Source organism: Aphidius gifuensis, linkage group LG2 (genome assembly GCF_014905175.1).
Source record: "Aphidius gifuensis isolate YNYX2018 linkage group LG2, ASM1490517v1, whole genome shotgun sequence".
Classification (NCBI taxonomy): domain Eukaryota; kingdom Metazoa; phylum Arthropoda; class Insecta; order Hymenoptera; family Braconidae; genus Aphidius; species Aphidius gifuensis.
This window is the reverse complement of record NC_057789.1, coordinates 24,131,855-24,151,950: the sequence shown is the minus strand read 5'-3', so window position 1 is coordinate 24,151,950 and position 20,096 is coordinate 24,131,855. Positions and strand designations below refer to the sequence as shown.

The window sequence follows — 20,096 nt, the reverse complement described above, 5'->3', positions numbered from 1 at the left end:
TTTTGTAAAAATGCGTGGTAAATATTTTTTTTGTGTCTTAATATTACTATTAACAACAAAAATAATAATTTCATCATCTGGAACAATAACTACTGAAGCAATCAACGTGCTCAAAATAATTTCCAATATATCAACAAATGCAATTGTCAATAAAAATGATACATCAAATTACAAAAAAATACATTCAATATGGAGTACAATTAATAAATTTCGATCGAATCTTTACGAAATAAATGAACCTATGGAAAATATACATATACCAAATTACGTAATAAAATTAAACGAAGAAAGGATTGAAAATATTTTTAATAGAATTCAATTTTTACGTGAAATAACTGAGCAATGGTCAAGGTTGTTGATGAACAAAAAGCACGCAGATCTTGGTCTTTTAACAATTGACATGATATCAGATGGTAGGGATTATTCAAAATCATTGGTGGCACAATTACGTAAAATAATTATTGATAAAATGAACTTATCAATCATCCCAAACGAGTATGATGAACCACTTGAGGTAAAATAATTTTTTGTATCCTTCATGGTAAATTTAATTGTGAGTAATTATAATTTTTTATTACAGCAACAAGTGATTTTCGAGTGTGACACAAGTATTACTCAACAACATGAATTATATTCATTTTATAATGATATTATTTTTCGTGAAGTTCAAGTTTTTGCTGTTCTAGCATTTTCATACACATGGAGATCTATGAATGTCGACTTTGATTACACCGATGAAATGCTATTTGAAATGGATCAATCAATAAATAGAATTACAAAATATACAGAATTATTTAAAAATAAAATGAAAATTTCTACAAATGTTATTCGTCGATGTGATCCATTGGAGAATCACCAAAAAGGTTTGTAAATTTATTTACAATTACATAATGATAAATTAATTATTAAATATATTTATATAATTTTATTCAAGGTAAAACATATGGTACATTTGAAAATCTCAGCTATGCTTTTATGATAAGTGAACAAAGTTTTAAATGGAAATGTGGAAAAGGCTGTGATAACATTCCTCAAAATTCAAGATTATGTAAATTACAAGGTAAAAATTGTTCTGTTGATAATCATGAGTATGATGATACTTGTCCTGGTTGGGCATTTGGTTGTACTGACTCGTTGGCTGATCAAGTTGAAGTTTGTCGAAGAGTATGTATACATAAATATAAAAATATTCATGAATAATAATAATTAATAAATTAAAATATGTACAGGATCCAGATGATCAATCAAGTACAAAGCCTCATTATTGGTTTAAAAATCTAGACAATGGATACACTTATGGTGACACGTCTCGTCAATGTGGTTCAACCGAAATACTAGGAATTAAAAGAACATTTTGGCCTTTAAATTATGTTTGTAAAATTTGTTTATGTGGTTGTACGGATAATCGTATTCACACTAAAACAAATACAACTCGTGCTTTCAGTTTACTATGGTCTGAAACAAGCAATAACATGTTGAGTATTTAAATCTAATAGTATATATTATATAATTTATAAATTTATTTTAAATATAAAATAACTTGTTGCATAATTATTTGTAAATTAAAATAGGGTAGCAACTGGTGCACGACTTGTTGCACGTGATCGAATGATTCACATTCAGCTTCGAGAGGGAAAACTTTTGCCTTATGGAAAAATTGATAAAAAAACTGAGAGATGGATACCACTTCCAAAATTTGAGTATGATGATAATTTTCCAGTCACTGCAATTTACTCAAATGGAACGCGATATTCGTTGGAACAATCAATAGATTTTGCTACAATACAATCAACTTACATGGATAGAATATGTTTACAAAAATTGATTTTTAATGAAGGCCAATTGTTGACTGGTATGTGAAAATTATAAGCAACATATAAACAAATAAAAATATATTTAATGATACTAAAATAATTTATATTTCAGGTGCTAAATTCAATGTTGATTATTTGGATGATGACTCATCAATAGGTTGCATTGCACTTGATGTTAAATATGGTAGCTTTGAATATCAACATGGAAACATTACTGCAATCACAAATTATAAAAAACAATTACCAAAACCAAATGAATTGATTTTAAATAATCCAGATGATCCACTTAAATTTAAAACACATCCTTATGATTCTGAGGAAAATAAATTCATTTATATTAAAGAATCAGACATGACAAAAGATGCATCACAAACAACTATTCCATTTTTTGATCTTCTAGATGTTACTACTGATCCACATGTACCACTTTCAGGAATTGAATTATTTCATAAAGGACAAGTTGATGGTACATCTGGTGGATTTATTTCATTAAAAATTTATCCATTAAATTTAACAATTCACATGGATCCATAAATATTTTCACATTACTAAATAATTATTAAATAAATAAAATGTAAAAATTTTCAAGTTGTAATTTCAAAATATATTTCTCATTTTAAATTTAAAAAAAAAAAACGAAAATTCATCAATTTAGTACCAATTTTCGCCAAGCAATGACACTACCTGTTACTTCTTAATAAATAATAAACTTTATTATTATTATTTATAAAAAAACAGTATAATAAATAAAATTTTTATTACAAATTTATAAAAAAAAATTAATTTTTTATTGTTTTTTATTTTTTTGTATTTGTATTTCGACAGCCATATTTGTATTTAATTTTTTTTCATCGTTTTCCTTTCTTCTTTCAACTAAATTGTTCATGATAAATAGAAAAATATGTCTGTGTGTGACGTGGTGTATGTATATATGTATCCATACATGTAAATTATCCAAATGTGTGGCTTTTTTTTTCTCGCATGGCCGACGTATGCATACTGTATTCCAAGTGAGTTTTCGCGTGTCACGTAAAATATTAACCCAACAAATTAAATAATTTTTTAATCCACATTGAAATTCCGTTAATATTAATCATCAATAAAGGAATAAAAAAATATCTATCTTTCATCATTCAACATAATCATCTTCTCATCAAAACCACATGTAAGTTAATAAACATAAAAAAATTTTCATTTACAATCAAACATTCTCTCAAATTCCAAGAAAAACTTGAAAAAAAAAAAATCTATAATCTTGAAAATAACCATAATTAAATTACCGTGTTTATAAAAATTAATTATTAATACTCCAAAATTTTTTTGAAAAAAAAACCATAAGCAAAGCATTGTAAAAATAAAATTAAAAAAAAAAAGAGACAGATGACGAATGGGCATGTCGAAATGAGCGATTAAGATGGTGGATCATATGAGTGTAACAAAGACAGTTTTCAATAAGACAAAGATGCCAATATAAAAAAAAAAAAAACGATATAGTCAATGCCGTGTATGTTCCTTCACTGACATAATCCGGTATAAACTGGATTTTTTCAGATCAAATACTCACCCTGGCTCTCATTATTTCAAGGATGTTAATTAATAATTAATATTTTTTAATTTACAGTATACACCTGGTGCTACAATTAAAAAAAAAAAAACTGTCAATATAATAATATTTACTTGTTATTATTATTATTATAATTGTTGTTAACATTGTAATTTAAAAACTTGAAAATATGTCAAACGAAGAGACTTCTGCTGATCGTAATGTCGAAATTTGGAAAATTAAAAAGCTCATTAAGAGCTTGGAAATGGCTCGAGGGTATGTGATATAATTTGTAACCTGTTAATGATTTTTATTTATACCATATGGTGTTTGAAAAAATTGCTTAATAAATTGTTTTTTTTTTATAGAAATGGTACTAGTATGATTTCTCTTATCATACCACCAAAAGATCAAATTTCACGAGTTAGTAAAATGTTGGCTGATGAACTTGGTACAGCATCAAATATTAAATCACGTGTTAATAGATTATCAGTACTTGGTGCTATAACATCTGTTCAACATCGATTGAAATTATACACAAAAGGTATATTAAAAAAATTAATTAATTTATTTAAATAAAACTAATTTTGTTATTTTATTTTTTTTAGTGCCACTGAATGGCTTGGTTATTTACTGTGGTACAATTGTTACTGAGGAAGGTAAAGAGAGAAAAGTCAATATTGATTTTGAACCATTTAAACCAATCAATACATCTTTGTATTTGTGTGACAATAAGGTAATGATTTTTATAATTGTTGATGCATTAATTTATATTAACACAAATAATATTTTAGTTTCATACTGAGGCATTAACCGCATTATTAGCAGATGATAATAAATTCGGTTTCATTATAATGGACGGTAATGGTGCATTATTTGGTACATTACAAGGAAATACAAGAGAAGTACTTCATAAATTTACTGTTGATTTACCGAAAAAACACGGTTTGTATTGTTTACAAAGCAAAAATAGAAATATTTATTAAATGATAATTGTTTTATCATTATTAATTTTTGGATTGATTAATTAACAGGTAGAGGAGGTCAATCTGCACTTCGTTTTGCTCGTTTACGTATGGAAAAACGACACAATTATGTTAGAAAAGTTGCTGAAGTTGCAACACAATTATTTATAACAAATGATAAGCCAAATAGTGCTGGACTTATTTTAGCTGGTAGTGCTGATTTTAAAACTGAATTAAGTCAATCAGATATGTTTGATCCAGTAAGTTATATTTGTGTTGAATTTAATTTATCAGTTAAATAATAAATCATTTATATTTTTGTAACAGAGACTGCAAGCTAAAGTTATAAAACTTGTTGATGTATCATATGGTGGTGAAAATGGTTTCAATCAAGCTATTGAACTTGCTGCTGAGTCACTTCAAAATGTCAAATTTATTCAAGAAAAAAAACTCATTGGTAATTTGTTAAGCTATATATTGTAATTAAAATTATAATTATGGTTAAATTAATTAATTTTTAAATGTTAACAGGTCGTTATTTTGATGAAATATCACAAGATACTGGTAAATATTGTTTTGGTGTTGAAGATACACTTAGAGCATTAGAACTTGGTAGTGTTGAGACACTTATTTGTTGGGAAAATCTGGATATACAAAGATACGTTCTTAAAAATCATACTAATGCTGAAGAAAAAGTATTGCATTTAACACCTGAACAAGAAAAAGACAAGTCTCATTTTACTGATAAAGAGGTAAATTAATTTTTTAATTATTTGTTATTAACAATTATTAATGGATATTATTTTAATTACAGAGTGGTGTAGAGTTAGAATTAGTCGAGTGTCAACCATTACTTGAATGGCTCGCAAATAACTACAAAAGTTTTGGTGCAACCTTAGAAATAATAACTGATAAATCACAAGAAGGCTCACAATTTGTCAGAGGTTTTGGTGGAATTGGAGGTGAGTCATCATTATAATTTTAAAAATTTAACTAATTAATATCAAAATACATTTTCAAATTAAAAAAAAACCACAACAACAATAAAATGAAAAAAAAAAAGAAAGAGAATAATTTAAAAAATACATAAATATAATTAATTTTTTACTTGAAAAAATTAATATATATTTTTTTTTACTAACACGATTACAAATAATATTCAGTTTTTATTTTGATATTTTTTTTTTGATTTAAAATGATTGAAATTCGGGTTAACAGACAAATAATTTAAGGAGATAAAACAAAACAACAAAACACAAAATATAATTGAAACAACATGATAAATATTGAATAGAAAAATTAAAAAAAAAAAAATAGTTATTAATCGTGGAGTAATGTGTTGAATGCATAGGAATTCTACGCTACAAAGTTGATTTCCAATCACTGCAGGCTGATGAGCCTCTTGATGATGTTGACCTCGATGATTACTAATTTCATTGGGTGAATAAAAAGTCGATTTAAAAACCCAGGTAGATTGGTTTATTTGTCTTAAGTGCATACGCTGATATTTCATATGTAGATAATTTTTTTAATTTTCATTTTACAACTTATTATTTCATTTATCACAATTTATTATTATTATTTATTAAATATGCATTTAATTTATTTTTATCAAATAACTGATGAATTTTAATCAACTTAAAATCATTTTTTTTTCATAATTCTATCTACATAAAACTCCACGATTTTTTTTTTGATATTAATTTCATTTTACGTTTTTTTTTTATTTCCATTTAGTTTTGTTTTTCTCCATTTGAAAAAAATTCAATATATATTTATAAATCATTCGAATGAAATTCATCATTAACTGACTATTATTTATCAAATTATTAGTTTAGGAAAAAAAAAAATTAATCATATTTTAAAGAAGAACAGAATAATAATTTTTTCATTTTTTTAATTAACGCACAAAATTGCTTTTTTTTTTAAATTTTAGTATTATTTATTTATTTTTAGCCTGCATGTTTATCGAGTTAGTTGAAATGTAGAACAAAAAAAAAATTTAATATCGTGTTAAATTATTTATTTATTATTATTTTATTCACCGGCATGCTATACCTGTGTGAGCTAAATATATAATATATTCACATTTATTTATTTTTATGTTATAATTTTTGTTTATTATTATTTAATAATAATATATTGTTGAAAAACGTGTAGTTGTTTTAAACACTGCAGTATTTAAATTGCATTGTTGATAATAATCCACAAACGAAATAACTAACTCTTTTGTATTTCGATTTTTTTTGAAAGCTCGCACATTGGGAAAGGTATAGTACATGCTGATATTCCCCGATATTTAATTATGCTTGATAATAATTTAAAAATATCAAAAATAAATATATATATAATTATAATTATATTGCAAAGTTGCTTTGCTAATGAAAAAAGCCAAACTGCCAGAAATTTCGAAATTAAAACGAGACAAGTCTTTTGATGATTCAAGCATGAAAAAAAAATTAATTTAATTGCCATTAATTGATCTAAAAAGAGTACTATTTAACGAACAATTTCATAAATAAATATATCATATAAAAAAAAAATTCACGGGTTGAGATTTTTTTTTGTTTTGAAGATATTTTATTTCTAAGCTATAGAAAAATTTAATTTCCATGAATTTGAGGTTTTTTTATTTTAAAAATTTGTAATTTATATTTTTATTGATTGTTTATAAAAGCTAAATTGTTAATAATAAAAAGGCATATATTTTTAAACACTAAATCAATTCAAAACGTCAAGAAAATTAAAAGACAAATGAAACAAAATGAAATGGTAGTCAGGCTCTTTTGTTAGTAATGCAACAATAACTGATTTGTTATTTATATTATTAACAATAAATATAAATAAATAAATTGTTATTAATGAAATATTTATCTTGATGATTTTTATAAATTATATTATTTATTTATTCTAGGTGTTTTGCGATACAAAGTCGATTTTCAAAGTATGCAGCTTGATGATAATGAATCTTATGATTACGATATTGATGATTACTAAAATATTCAATGGTAAAAAAAATAAACGAAGCAGTGGATTCGGTACTCCGACATTGGAATTAATTATAAAAAAAAAAAAAAGGTGAAAAATGCGATAATGAAAAATTTAATTAAATAATAAAAAAAAAACTTTTAAATAAATTGCAACAAAAAACATTTAATAAACTAAAAAACGCGAGTTTCATGAAGCCACTGTGAGTGTTAGTATTTTTATTTATTTTTTTATTATAATTTTTTGTTAACTCAATTACAAAAAAAAAAAAAATCAACGTATGTAATTGATTAATTTTAATAGAAAAATAAATTAAACCGGATACATTAATCATCACGCTGAAAAAAAAAAAAACTGTTGATGTCAAAACAGTTGAGGAAAAATTAAAAAAAAAAAATTTCATATCATCGTTATTAAAATGTTTTAAAATAAATATTAATTGTCAAATTACCGGTATATTTTTAATGATAAAATCAATAATTATCATGCTGCAAATTAACAACAAAATCGATAAAATTATTGAAAATTTAAAACATAAAAAAATAGTATGAATGGTATAATAATTATAAAATAAACAAGAGTGCGATTATAAACATAAACAAAATTTACAACAAACATAAAAAAAAATCATAATTTTAAGGGGGGTAATAGTTAACAACAATTAGAAAAATGATTTTAATAAAATATTTAAAGGGCAACTTGAAGACTGTGACACTTAAATAAGCCAGCTTGAATACCTGCCTATTTACTTTAAAAAAAAAAACAAAAACAAAAACAAAAAATAAATGAAAATAGAAGATACATTATAAAAGCAATTCACGTATTTGTTTTTAATCTATATATTTAAAACAAAATAAGTAAATTTAAAAACACGTATCTTCTCAGGACTTTTTTGTGTCGACAAAATATTGATATTTAATCGAGTCCATGATATTTACACATACACAAATAATAATTAATAATCAATTGTGTACAGTACAATAATTAAATAATACAAATATGTAAATTTTTCCAATGAAATACTTTTTTTTTTTATTGATACATTCTCTTTATCAAGGTGTTATTATTACTTTTTTTTTTTTTTTGTTTCTTCATCGAAAAATGTACATTTGTTTAATCAATATTGATATTCATTTTTATTATTTTCTTGTCTCTTTATTTACAAGTAAAATTAATGATTAATCAGAAAAAAAAAAACAATCTAGTTAATTAAATTTATACTCTGATTTTCGAGTATTTTTTTAGGTTTTTTTTTTTTCATATCAAATGTGCAATTATCGATATTTTATTTTCACATTAGTTAGATTATAATTTTGTTTATATTTTGAGGTTGTTTAGAAAATTTAAAAAAGAAAAATGTAAAAAGAAAAAAAAAACAACACATTGCGAAAAATATAAAATATTTTGACATGTTGAATGAATTACCTCATATTTTAATGTAATAAAAATTAAAAAAAAAAATAATAATATTACAAAAAAATGAAATTAAAAATATGAAGAAAATATTTTTTTTAACTCGATTCAATGTCCGACGAGAAGATTCGTGGATAGTATGAGTGATAAATGAAAACAAAAACACAAAAATAAAATAAAGTTTTTAAAATAATTAACATTAATGAAAATTGTCTTGGCTGGGTTAAAAGTATTGCCCGATATTTTTCGAATAAATAAAATAATAAATGCGTTATATGTCTTGTTAAAAAACGAGTATTGGGTCATGGTGATCAATACAGTCACATTCCAACATGATACACCGATAATGAATGATAAAAAATGAATGAAAAAATAAAAAAAAAAAAACAAAAAAAAAAAAATCAAGAAAGAGAAAATATAAACTTCATTTGAATATTAAATTGAAGATGAAAAAGAAAATATAAAATTTAATTGTTTATTTTATTTAATTCCATGACAAAAATTCCAAAAACAAATAATTTCATAAACAATTGACAAAATTAAAATCGAAAAACCCTAAAAATCAAGAATTAATTTTCAAAAAAATATACAACAATAGTTATTATTTGTAAAAAAATATCAACTTCCAAATGAAAAAAAAAAATCATTTATCAGTATCAGGAACAAGTAGATTAATATTAGCATCATGTGTTGTTGAACCAATGAATTTTTCTTCTCCACCACGTATTGAAAGTGGTGTACTAATAATATTATTTCTTTTTTCATCCATCATTCCAGTTCTTCGCCAATTTGAACCTGAACATTTTTTACAACTTGTTGATGGTAGCCTATCAAGACTAACTGTTCTATTACCACAATCACCACATTTAAAAAAACTTTTAACAGCATCAATAACTCTAAGTGGATGTCTTTTTTCTTTACATAAATCAGATGCTGAAAATGATGTGTATTTACATACAAGACATTTAACAGCTTTTGTATCAATTTTAAATGTTGTCATCATTTTTTCTTCCATTTTTTCTTTAGTTTCAAGTTTATTAAAATATTTTTCTTTTTCATCATTATGAGACATTTCAATTAAATCACTGTGTGATGATTTTGCATTCATTATTTCTTTAAATCTATCTGTTTTTGTATCTAGTTTATTTTTTTTAATATTTTCATTATCATCTGTATCATCATTTTCTCTATTTCTTTTTTTCATTGACGTTTCAATTATTTTTTCACGACTTTGACATATTTTATTTGGATTTGATTCTTTAATACCACCTTTTTCTTTAGCCCATTTAATTGCATTTAGTTTTGCACTTGTTATATGTTTTTTAGTTATTGGAGATGAAAAATCAATGACATTACCAGTTGCACCAGCACCAAGCATTGGTCCAGTATTATTTATTGTTAATTTTTTTGGTTTAATTGATGATGTTGATGGTAAAGGTGATAGCGAGCTTACAATTGCCTTTTTTTTCACTGATGAATCAAGTGTCCAATCACGTATTTTACTTAATCTATCTGTATCTTTTTTAGTCTGATTTATTTGATCAATATTACTTGTTTTTTTATCAACAAAATTTTTAACAACTGGTTTATCTTGTAATGATTTAGAACCAGTTAACATTGCCAATCTTTCATTATCTTTATTTTCCATTTTAATATTTTTTTTAGCTGGTATTGCTAGTATATTTTGATGATTATGTTGTTGATTATACATACCTCCACTTCCATTAAAATTACTATTACTATTTTTTGCTAAACCATTACCAAATGTATTACCAAATTTACGATTACTTTTATCTGTTTGTAACTCGGATCTTCTTGATGCTTTATTGTATTCTTGTTTAACATGATATATACAATATTCACATTTATTTTTATTAATAATATTTGTACATTTATCACCATTTTTTTTAGTTGATTTACAAATACCCATGTCTCGAGAATTACCAAGTATCATAATTTTTTGTGGATTATCAATTGATAATGTTGCTTGATCTTTATCACTACGTGATTCTAATATATTTGGATTTAAAATACCAATAACAGTGCCTGTTTGTGTTTTCCAAAATGTTTTATATGCACTACTAAATAAAAATACTGATACTGTATTTATATTTTCTGATAAATCACTTATACTCCATATACAATATTGTTTACCATTTTGTGATTTTTTAGATGCTGATTGTTGTATCAATACACCAGCAATAACCCAATCATTTTCTGTATTTTTATTAACAATAAATTGTTTTATTTTTGATACTGTTACTGCTGTTCTATCTTTCATACGATTTTTTAATTCAGTTGATGATATTAATGGCTTTATTATTCGTAAACCAAAACATGGATCACAGTAAACATCTGATGGTTTATCTAGCCAATCAACAAGTGGTCCTGCTTTTTTTACTTTATTATTATCACATACTGGTTGTTTTTTTGGTTCTTCAAAATTATCCATGTAATTTTTATTAACAGGAGTACTTGAATTACTGAATTTTTTATCTCTAAATGAGTCATCTAGCTTATCTGGATTTTTATTTTTTAATAAATCATTTATGCTTTTACCTGATTCAGAGTATTTTTGTTCATTAAAATATTTATTGTCTTCATCATCTGATGAATCAATACCATGAGTGTCAAGTAAACTTTTTTCATTATTTTTTTTATCATTTTTATCATCGAAATTATCTAAAAAATTATAATCAAGTTCTTTTAAATTTCTTGGTGGTTGACTTGTTGATGGTTCTGGTTTAAAATCATCATCATTGGCTAATAAATCACCAAGAATATCACAATCATCATCACTGTCACTTGCCATTGTTAATATTTTTTTTTGATGATAATTTAATGATCCTAAAAAATCTAAAATACAAATAAAAACAATCAAATTATTCAATTGAATAATTAAGTAAAAATTAGTTTTTTTTTGAAGGTTTACCTTGTTGTTAATTGTTGTTAATTATATATTGTTTATATTTGTCAATAAGCAGCTGATGTGGCAAACAACAATCCAGTTTTTGTTGGTGTATTTTTGGCGCTAAAATTGTTGATGATGATTGATGACTTTAGCAGACTTCTCTGTCAGATGGCGTTCATTTATTTTTTTTCCATTTTATTATATAATAAAACATAATTAAATAAACATAAATAATAATAAATAATTTCATAATTAATAACAAATTAAAGTGAATTAATTGTATAAAATAATTCAATGGAAAAATTGGAAGGAGTACGTGGCGTTATCTAGTGGATAAAAATATGTACTTGAATTTCTACTTGCAAATTGTTTAATTATGTTTTGTTTTGTGCGTCATGTCCGTCCTGCTTAATTTTATTTTAAAGTGTATTATTAAACGTTTATTATTAAATCGAGAAAAAAATTATAAATTTGATTTGATCAATTGGAAAAGACATGGATAAATTTCAAGAACTTCCACGAACTTGAAAATCTATTCATGATGTGTTTTTCGTTTTAAACTCATTGACGGAGAAATTTTTCCGACATAAAATTGATGATATAAGATAAGCAGTCTAATTGACATGACAAAATTTTACAATTTAAAGATTTTTTTCTGCTAGTGTTGCTCGGCCAGCGAATGAAGAGCCCTAAATTGTAAATTTTATTTCGCCTTGTGAATTGGACAGCAGTGGACTGGAGAGATGGAGAAATTATTTCGCCCGTGATTTATTCTCGGAGAAAATTCTCTCTGGCACACTGATTTCGTGTCGGAGAAATATTTCCACCATCCATTTCATAATAAATATATTTATAGCTTAATTAATTATTTAGTAGATAATTAAACAATCGATCAATTAATATGCATGTTTGTGAAAGGTGGTATAACGACACGGTAAAATATTTCCATAAAGATACATTTTTTGCATCGAAGTTTGCTCGAGTGATGCTTGCTAGGTGGTCAAAAACTTACTTGGAAAATTATAATACTTCCAAATATTTTTAAAATTTTACTTGTATCTATAGTTTTTTTTTGTGTGGTGATTCAGGTTTACTTGATGACAAAGAGGTTTCAATTGTATTTTTCTTGGAATATGTTCTTGGAGTGTAACCCAACAGAATGAAATTCATTTAAGTCAAATTAGCTCACCAACAACACAAAAATTTTTATGTTGTTGGCGAGTTGATTTGTCTCGAAAAAATTTCATTCTGTTATAATAAATATTATCTATATTTGTAAAAAAATTAAATGAAAAAGAAACAAGTTTTTTAATAAAATTTTCATCATGAAAAATTCAATAACCAAAAAAAAAAAAAATAAAATTATTTTATACATTTTCCCGTATTTCTCCAGCTAAAATTACAAAATTTTGATAAATTTTTTCTGTATTAAAGATAACACGATGATTGAGATTCCCTGAAAAGTCAAATTCACGTGGCACTTTCGAGCTGACTTTTTAATTAAAAAATCATGATTAAAATTTAAAAGCTTTTTTAAAATTTTCCAACGTCACAACTGGCTCAATCAAACAATTATTGATATAAAAAAAAACACTGAAAAAACTGTATAAAGCTCGAATACAATATCACCTTTACAAAAAGCTCAAAAATCTGGCGCCAAATTTAAAACTCGGCCGCTCTCATAAAATACCACCTTGACACAAATCCCCTTATTTTTTTTTTTCTACTAAATTACAAAAATATACAATTAATACTCAAAAAATAATGAAAAAAAAAATTTAATTAAGTTTTACTTTTGCATTAAACTTGATGATGAATTATTTAGAATTGAAAAATTTTTTTTCCGCATAAAACCTCGATTAATAATACATTATACCACCCTCAATGCAACTAGTTCATAATAATTTTTTTTTTTTTCAAATGATATAAAATTATTGTATAAAGACGAATGTATTTTTTATATACATTTGCATATTATAAAAGCACTAGGGGGTATACATTGCAAAAATCAATGACAAGTGGCGTCATTGTGGCACCTGTTATATTTCATATCGAACATAAAGAAAAAAAAAAAAATAATACTAATAAAAAAAAGCTTCAAAAGACTCAACACAACCAGCAATGCAGTATATTTTTTTTTTGTTGTCTTTGTTGCACTCATTTTTTTCATGAAATAATAATGCAGTTGACTGTCCATCCAGTATTTCACCTACAATTTCCCTTAAATATATTTTTTTTTTTTTCTTTTTTTTTCTTCTTTACATATACCTGACAATTTTCAACTAAATATTTCAGGTCATTTCTTAAACTTTTCTCTTTTCTACAAGTGTATAGCCAACTGATGTTTTTATAAAAAAAAAAATTATATAAAAAAAAAAATTGTATCATCGTCACCTGGTGTGTATTAAAAGGTGACTTGTGCATCTGCAAAACTATCCTGATGGCAACAGTATATAACAACAACCTGCCAGCTTGCCCTCACTCTCTCTCTCTCTTGAAAACATCAGGCATTCACCACCTGTCGTCTGTGTCATACTCTTCAAAAGAAAAAAAACTATATAATTTTAACTTTTAATAATTCATATTCTACATTGATGAAAAAAAAATATATTTCATTCAATTATACATTAAATTTTAACAGTAAAAAATATCTATCATTAATGAAACATTTAATAAAATTATTTAACTACTATTTTTAGTAATAAATTTATAATATTATTGATTAATAAAAAATGTAAAAATATCAATTAGTTGAATAAAAATTATTCAATTACTATTTTTAATGTAAAAAAATATTAAATTTATTTGAGAAAGAGTAAAATAAATTTGCCTTTTAATAACTCATATCATACTGATAATTTAAAAAAATATCAATCAATTAAGTATTAGATAAAGTAATATAATTAAAATAATTTTCTTTTTTAAAATTCATACTGTTATTGATAAATAAAAAAGGAAAAATATTGAACATTAAATAAAATTATTCAGCTACTATTTTTAATGTAAAAAAATATCAAAAAAAAAAATACACAATGATAAAAAAATGAGTAAAATAATTTTGCTTTTTAGTAATATTCATATCATATTGATAATTTAAACATAAAATAATTCATTTAGCGTTAAAATTTCAAAAAAAAAAATACAAAAACATCAATTAACTAAATGAAATTATTTAATTACTATTTTTAATATAAAAAATTATCAAATTCATTTTAAAAAATTACACAAGAATAATAACCAATGGCCAAAATAATTTTGCTTTTTAAAAATTCATATCATATTGATATTTCAAACGAAAAAGAATTCATTAAAAATTCCAAAAAAATATAAAATTATCAATCAATTAAATACAATCATTCAATTACTATTTTTAATATAAAAAAATATCAAATTTATTTCAAAAAAATTACACAAAGATGATAAAAAAATGAGTAAAATAATTTTGCTTTTTAATAATTCATATTGATAATTTAAACATAAAATTTATCATTCAACGTTATCCTGCAAAAAAATACAAAAACATCAATTAATTAAATGAAATTACTCAACAACAATTTTTAATGCAAAAAGAAATCAAATTTATTAAAAAAAATAATCCCAAAAATGATGAAAATAATTTATATTTCAAAAATCAATTAATTACTATTTTCAATCTAAAAAAAAAAATAAACAACAAGGATGAATAACATTCTCATATAATAATTTATATATTATATTTAAAATTATCTGACCCCACCCTATGTTGATGCGTGTAAGCAATGTGTCTATACATTAACCCTCTATATCTGCAATACATATATACCGCATCAATACACCCCATCCCCTTTTTATATTCATCATCAACCCACTTGGCTGTTTGCCCCTCTTTTAGTCATGACCAAAAGGCATATTCTGCATTGTATATGTATGTTGTGCTGCTATGCTCTAGGTACTCTCTCTCCTTCCCTCTCTTTATTTTTATTCCTCTCTCGTGTATGACCTGTACATAAGCGCACGCGCATTTGTACTTAGATGAATACGGCCCCGTGAGAGAGGCCATGGGTTTTGTATATGTGTGTTATAGAAAATTATAATGGTGGTAGTTTAAAAAGAGGAGGAAAACTAGGTGGAGTAGGAAATACAGCGAGGAGGATCAGAAAAGGACAACCCCACTATTTTTCTCCTCTTTATTTTCTGTCTTTTTTCTTCTTATTATTTTTCTTATTTAATTTATATTTTTTCTCTTCTTTCCAACAACCACCCATCCAACTCTGTGTATATAAAATTTTTTTTTTTTATTTCTTTTTTCTATATAAAATATATGTACATGTGTTGAACCGTCACTTTACCAATTTTATTTTATCTCCTCAAATTCTCACGTCAGTCTATCGGCAACCTGCGTACCAATCGCGTCGCAGTGCTTACGTAAAAATTTATTATTATTATTTTATTTGATCAGTGTTAATTTTTACTATTATTTATTAATTTTTATAATATATATATACAAAAGCTCATTGATAATATATACTTAAATGAAAAATAAAATTAACTAAAAAAAATATATATGACTTTATTGATAAAAAAATTTTTTAAAATTATTTATCAAGCTATTGTCATGAACATATGATAATTAATAAATGTTTTTTTTTTTTTTTTCAAATTGTGATTTGTGTTTTAAATTGTGAGTGATTATTTTTTCATTAAAATATAATTATCACGTGAATTTAATTGAATTATTGTGATTGGTTTAAATAACTTGAAAAAAAAAAATTTTTTTATTACACAATATTTTAACGTCTATACAGCTGTTTCAATAAAGCTCCTCCTCGTTGTTTTTTTTTTTTTTTTTCTTTTTTTCTTCATCATCAAAAAATTGATATTATTGTGGTATAAAAAAATTACAGCTGCTTGATTATTGAGTTGAAATAAAACGAAAAAAAATTCAACAATTTTGAGTAAAAATTAAATAGTTACTTTAACTTTGTTTGTTGATTATTTTATATATAGTATCCGTCCTTATTTCTTGCCACGACAATTTTATATATACACATGTAATATATGAAAAAAAAAAAAAATTGATTATATACATGTGTGGTATATATACATCTATCGATTGCATTGAAAATAGAAGCGTGCTGTTGGGAAGAAAAACACCTGCTTGACTTGGCAGTTGCCTTCACAAGTACACACTATAAAGAACAAAACGACAGGTGCTCTTGTGCTATAAAATAATAACTGTATAAAGTTACTACTGCTGTTGATACAATTTTTTTATATACATCTTGGTGCAAATACTAAAATTTTATTTTTCATTTATTTATATATATTTACACCTGTAAAAAGAACAATTTTTTTTTAATGAAAAATTAAACAGTGAATAATCAAGTGAATACAAAAATAGTGGCAACGAGGAGGAGCAAAAAAAATAAAAATAAATAAACAATTAGCAATAATAATATAAAAAAATAAAAAAGTTTTAATTTTTTTTTTTTTTATTTTAATTTATTTATTGTTTGTTTTTATTTATTTATTTTTTGAATATTAATATTAAAATTTTGTGAATTATTATTTGTATAAAATTTTAAAAATTTCGTGGATACGTTTATTTGGTGGGAATACAGTCCTGGAGGCGCCTGTCGTCTTCGCCGGTTCAATCATAACGCCGCCCGCCCTAAAACGCCCGAGACGGGAAACGGTGGACTCATCCCCGCCACCCGCTCGTATTGCATCAACAACCGGTAATCCCGGCTCATCAAACGATATTCCATCCTGCATTATGGACGCACCATTATCACAGAGTATGGACTCGGTCAATACCGTCACAAATGGCGAGGATGAGGTAAGAAAATCATCATAAAAAAAATTAATTTTACAAAAAAAAAAAATAAAAAAAAATACATTTATCTTTTGGCTATTCAATAAAAAAACAATTAATTGTATAAATTTATATCCTATTTACATAGATATACAATTGTGAAGATTGTTTTTTTGTAAAAGCTCAAATTTGTCTGACTAAAATTTGGCTGTTTCCCTTTGGCGCTGGTCCTATTTATTTTTTGCCTTTGTGTGTATGTATATGTATTTAAATACGCATTAAAGTCCTTCGTTATTGGCTGACGCATTCGTCGAAAGCTCGCGCATGCGTATTAATAATTACAAAAATTAAACACGCATCTCTTTTGGAACAAGAGAAAAGCTGCTTTTGTAGGGGTTTATTTTGCTGGTTATTTGTTTTTTTTTTTTCGTGGAAAAATATGGGGGTGGAATGGACTGCTATTAAATAGCAAGCCACTAAAATCAACGGATATTATATTACATTTTATTTATACCTACAAACATGCGCGGTAAATTTTTTTAAATACGCGGGAATATTTGAATGATATTTTTTTAATTTTTGTTTTTAAATTGTTATAAATATAAATGATGGATAAATAAGTTGATGGATTATTTAGATAAATGATATTTCATGTTTTTTGAATTATTTTAAATTAATTCTGTCTTATTTTTTTTTTTTCGTCATCAACACCTGAGTGTATGAGTGCGCCACACAGTTTGCCTGCCATGCTTTTTCGTTATTGATTTTTTTCCACGATATACTCCTCGACGACGACCAACGAAAAGAGGGTGAATTAAAGAAAAAAAAAGATATGAATATACCCTCTTTTCATTGGTTAAAAATAAATAAATAATACATATATTTTTTTTCCTTTTTTTTTTATAAAGAAAAGACGTAAATAATTAAATTTTTTCTTTGTTTAAATTAACTTGGACGTTTTATAAATATTATAATCAAATTTTTTAATTTTTTTTTTGCTAAAATATAGTATATTGTCTGTATTTATGTAACCAAATGACAAATTTATATAAAAATATTTTTAATTATGATAATTAAAATGAAAAAATTAAGAAAATTATTTATTTCTTTTTTGTTTTTCATTTAAAAATGGAAAAATGGACAAGTAATCTGTGTGATTTATAAAATCTTTCATCAAAAACCAACTTTTCTTTCTCCAAAACTCATGCCTTAAAACAAAATAAATAATCAAAGTTTCTTTTAACAAAAAACTAAGACAAGATTCAGAAAAAAAATACAAAAAAAAGCTCGTAAATCGATAAAAAAAAAAATAGAAAAATAATAAAAATAACAAAATCAAGTCCTGCTTTTAACTTTATTGGACATTAATTATTATTATTATAATTATTATTGTTATTATTATTTAATAGTAACACTTGTTAAAAAAACAAAAAAAAAGCTCAATTGAGTTTTGAGTGCTATTAACTCAAAATAAACCATCATATGTTGCATTTAAATAATTTGGTTAATTCAATAGTCAACTTGACAACAAAAACATAACAACAATATAAATTTTGCTCATTGTTTTAATGATATTTCATATTTATTTATATAAAAAAAATAAAAAATAATAATAAAAAGTTTGCAAAGTTTTTATTTATTTTTTGAATTATTAATTTATAGAAAACTTTTTGGATAAATATTACAAGTTAAATATATTTATCCACTTTTTATTGTGGTTTTTTTTTTTATTATTAATATTATTATTTATTTCATTTCAATGAATATACGTAGTTTCGTTATTCTTTCAACGACGTTGGCACGAGTCTCTCGGATCGATAGCTAAAACTTTTTGCTTCTTTTGAAAAAAGATAGACAGAGGAAAAAGACCAATAAAAAGAAAAAAAAATTATGATAAAAAAAAAAGTTGACAGTAAGTTAATAATAGGGAAATACTGAGGAATATCAGAAAAATATATAATTTTTTTTTTATAAATTTTAAATTAACTTGTCTTTTGTTTGAAAACTTTATTTTAATATTTTTTCTATTTTTTACTTGGAAAATATTGATAATAATTTCATACATATATAAAAGCTTATCTATATTTAATTTTGATGAATATTTTATTATATGTATTAGCGAATAATATTATTTTTCAGCTGGATGATATTCATTAGTCTTTAAAGCTCACACATGTTAAATCCGATTTTCTCATGAATATATAGATTATTTTTTAATGCTTTTTTTTAAAAATATTTGTGTGTATTTTACAGTGTATTCTACAGTTCTATGATAATCCTCTTATCAACACTTGATAATTATTTATCTCTACAGTAGTTTAGTTGTTTAAACATAAACTCAAACTATATAATTCATTTTTTTTATTTAAAATATTTAGCAATATTTTTAAACATGCAATATTCTATATTTTTCCAATAACTTGTAGAGCTTTTTTTTTCTAATTTTTACTGTCGATTTTTTTTATTTAATTAATTATTTATTTATATAAATATTCATGAGAATTTTTAAACATGCAATTTTAGTTTTATTATAAAAAAAAAATCAGGCTTTAGTAATTTTTTTTTATCAATTAATGAATTAATTTTTTTTTATAAAATTATATTTTTTTAAAAATATTTAGCAAGGTTTTTAGACATGCAATATTCTAGTTTTATAATAAAGATAGTA

The 20,096-nt window shown here is 24.0% G+C and overlaps 4 protein-coding genes across 6 annotated transcripts in view; 3 read left to right on the top strand and 1 right to left on the bottom strand.

Annotated features, from left to right (window-relative positions):
- Positions 1–780: 780 nt before the first annotated feature.
- LOC122850611 lies at positions 781–2,348 on the top strand. Its single transcript, XM_044149744.1, has 5 exons — positions 781–863; positions 935–1,164; positions 1,230–1,453; positions 1,572–1,852; positions 1,927–2,348. Exons 1-5 carry the CDS (start codon positions 806–808, stop codon positions 2,346–2,348), a joined length of 1,215 nt encoding a protein of 404 aa, XP_044005679.1. The 5' UTR covers positions 781–805.
- A 400-nt stretch (positions 2,349–2,748) lies between these two features.
- LOC122849579 (eukaryotic peptide chain release factor subunit 1) lies at positions 2,749–8,802 on the top strand. Of its 3 annotated transcripts, XR_006373582.1 has the most exons (12): positions 2,749–2,979; positions 3,436–3,633; positions 3,726–3,901; positions 3,966–4,093; positions 4,152–4,302; positions 4,392–4,582; positions 4,650–4,779; positions 4,854–5,074; positions 5,137–5,284; positions 5,674–5,791; positions 6,576–6,592; positions 7,237–8,802. XR_006373582.1 is itself a non-coding variant. In XM_044148340.1 (11 exons), exons 2-10 carry the CDS (start codon positions 3,548–3,550, stop codon positions 5,751–5,753), a joined length of 1,311 nt encoding a protein of 436 aa, XP_044004275.1. In that variant the 5' UTR covers positions 2,749–2,979; positions 3,436–3,547; the 3' UTR covers positions 5,754–5,791; positions 7,237–8,802. The 3 variants fall into 3 exon arrangements, 2 of the variants coding, with proteins under 2 accessions (XP_044004275.1, XP_044004274.1); XM_044148340.1 differs by lacking the exon at positions 6,576–6,592; XM_044148339.1 differs by lacking the exons at positions 5,674–5,791; positions 6,576–6,592.
- Positions 8,803–9,361: 559 nt separating this feature from the next.
- LOC122849555 (protein MCM10 homolog) lies at positions 9,362–11,785 on the bottom strand. Its single transcript, XM_044148297.1, has 2 exons — positions 11,656–11,785; positions 9,362–11,579 (listed from the first exon to the last, which is right to left on the bottom strand). The coding sequence occupies exon 2, from the start codon at positions 11,533–11,535 to the stop codon at positions 9,367–9,369; it is 2,169 nt and encodes a 722-aa protein (XP_044004232.1). The 5' UTR covers positions 11,536–11,579; positions 11,656–11,785; the 3' UTR covers positions 9,362–9,366.
- Positions 11,786–15,997: 4,212 nt separating this feature from the next.
- Positions 15,998–20,096, top strand: part of LOC122849667 (protein couch potato-like) — a 37,443-nt gene continuing 33,344 nt past the window's right edge. Inside the window, exon 1 of the mRNA XM_044148442.1 lies at positions 15,998–17,452. Coding sequence (XP_044004377.1) covers positions 17,390–17,452 — 63 coding nt within the window. The 5' untranslated portion in view covers positions 15,998–17,389. The remainder of the gene's footprint in view (positions 17,453–20,096) is intronic.

Excerpts from the sequence above, each read along its gene's own strand:
- LOC122849579 (XM_044148339.1), top strand. The coding sequence starts at position 3,548 with ATGTCAAACGAAGAGACTTCTGCTGATCGTAATGTCGAAATTTGGAAA. Across the intron at positions 3,634-3,725 it reads AGCTTGGAAATGGCTCGAGG|AAATGGTACTAGTATGATTT; the intron begins GTATGTGATATA and ends TTTTTTTTATAG. Across the intron at positions 5,075-5,136 it reads CTCATTTTACTGATAAAGAG|AGTGGTGTAGAGTTAGAATT; the intron begins GTAAATTAATTT and ends TTTTAATTACAG.
- LOC122849555 (XM_044148297.1), bottom strand. The coding sequence starts at position 11,535 with ATGGCAAGTGACAGTGATGATGATTGTGATATTCTTGGTGATTTATTA.
- LOC122850611 (XM_044149744.1), top strand. The coding sequence starts at position 806 with ATGAAAATTTCTACAAATGTTATTCGTCGATGTGATCCATTGGAGAAT. Across the intron at positions 864-934 it reads ATTGGAGAATCACCAAAAAG|GTAAAACATATGGTACATTT; the intron begins GTTTGTAAATTT and ends ATTTTATTCAAG. Across the intron at positions 1,454-1,571 it reads CGTGCTTTCAGTTTACTATG|GGTAGCAACTGGTGCACGAC; the intron begins GTCTGAAACAAG and ends AAATTAAAATAG.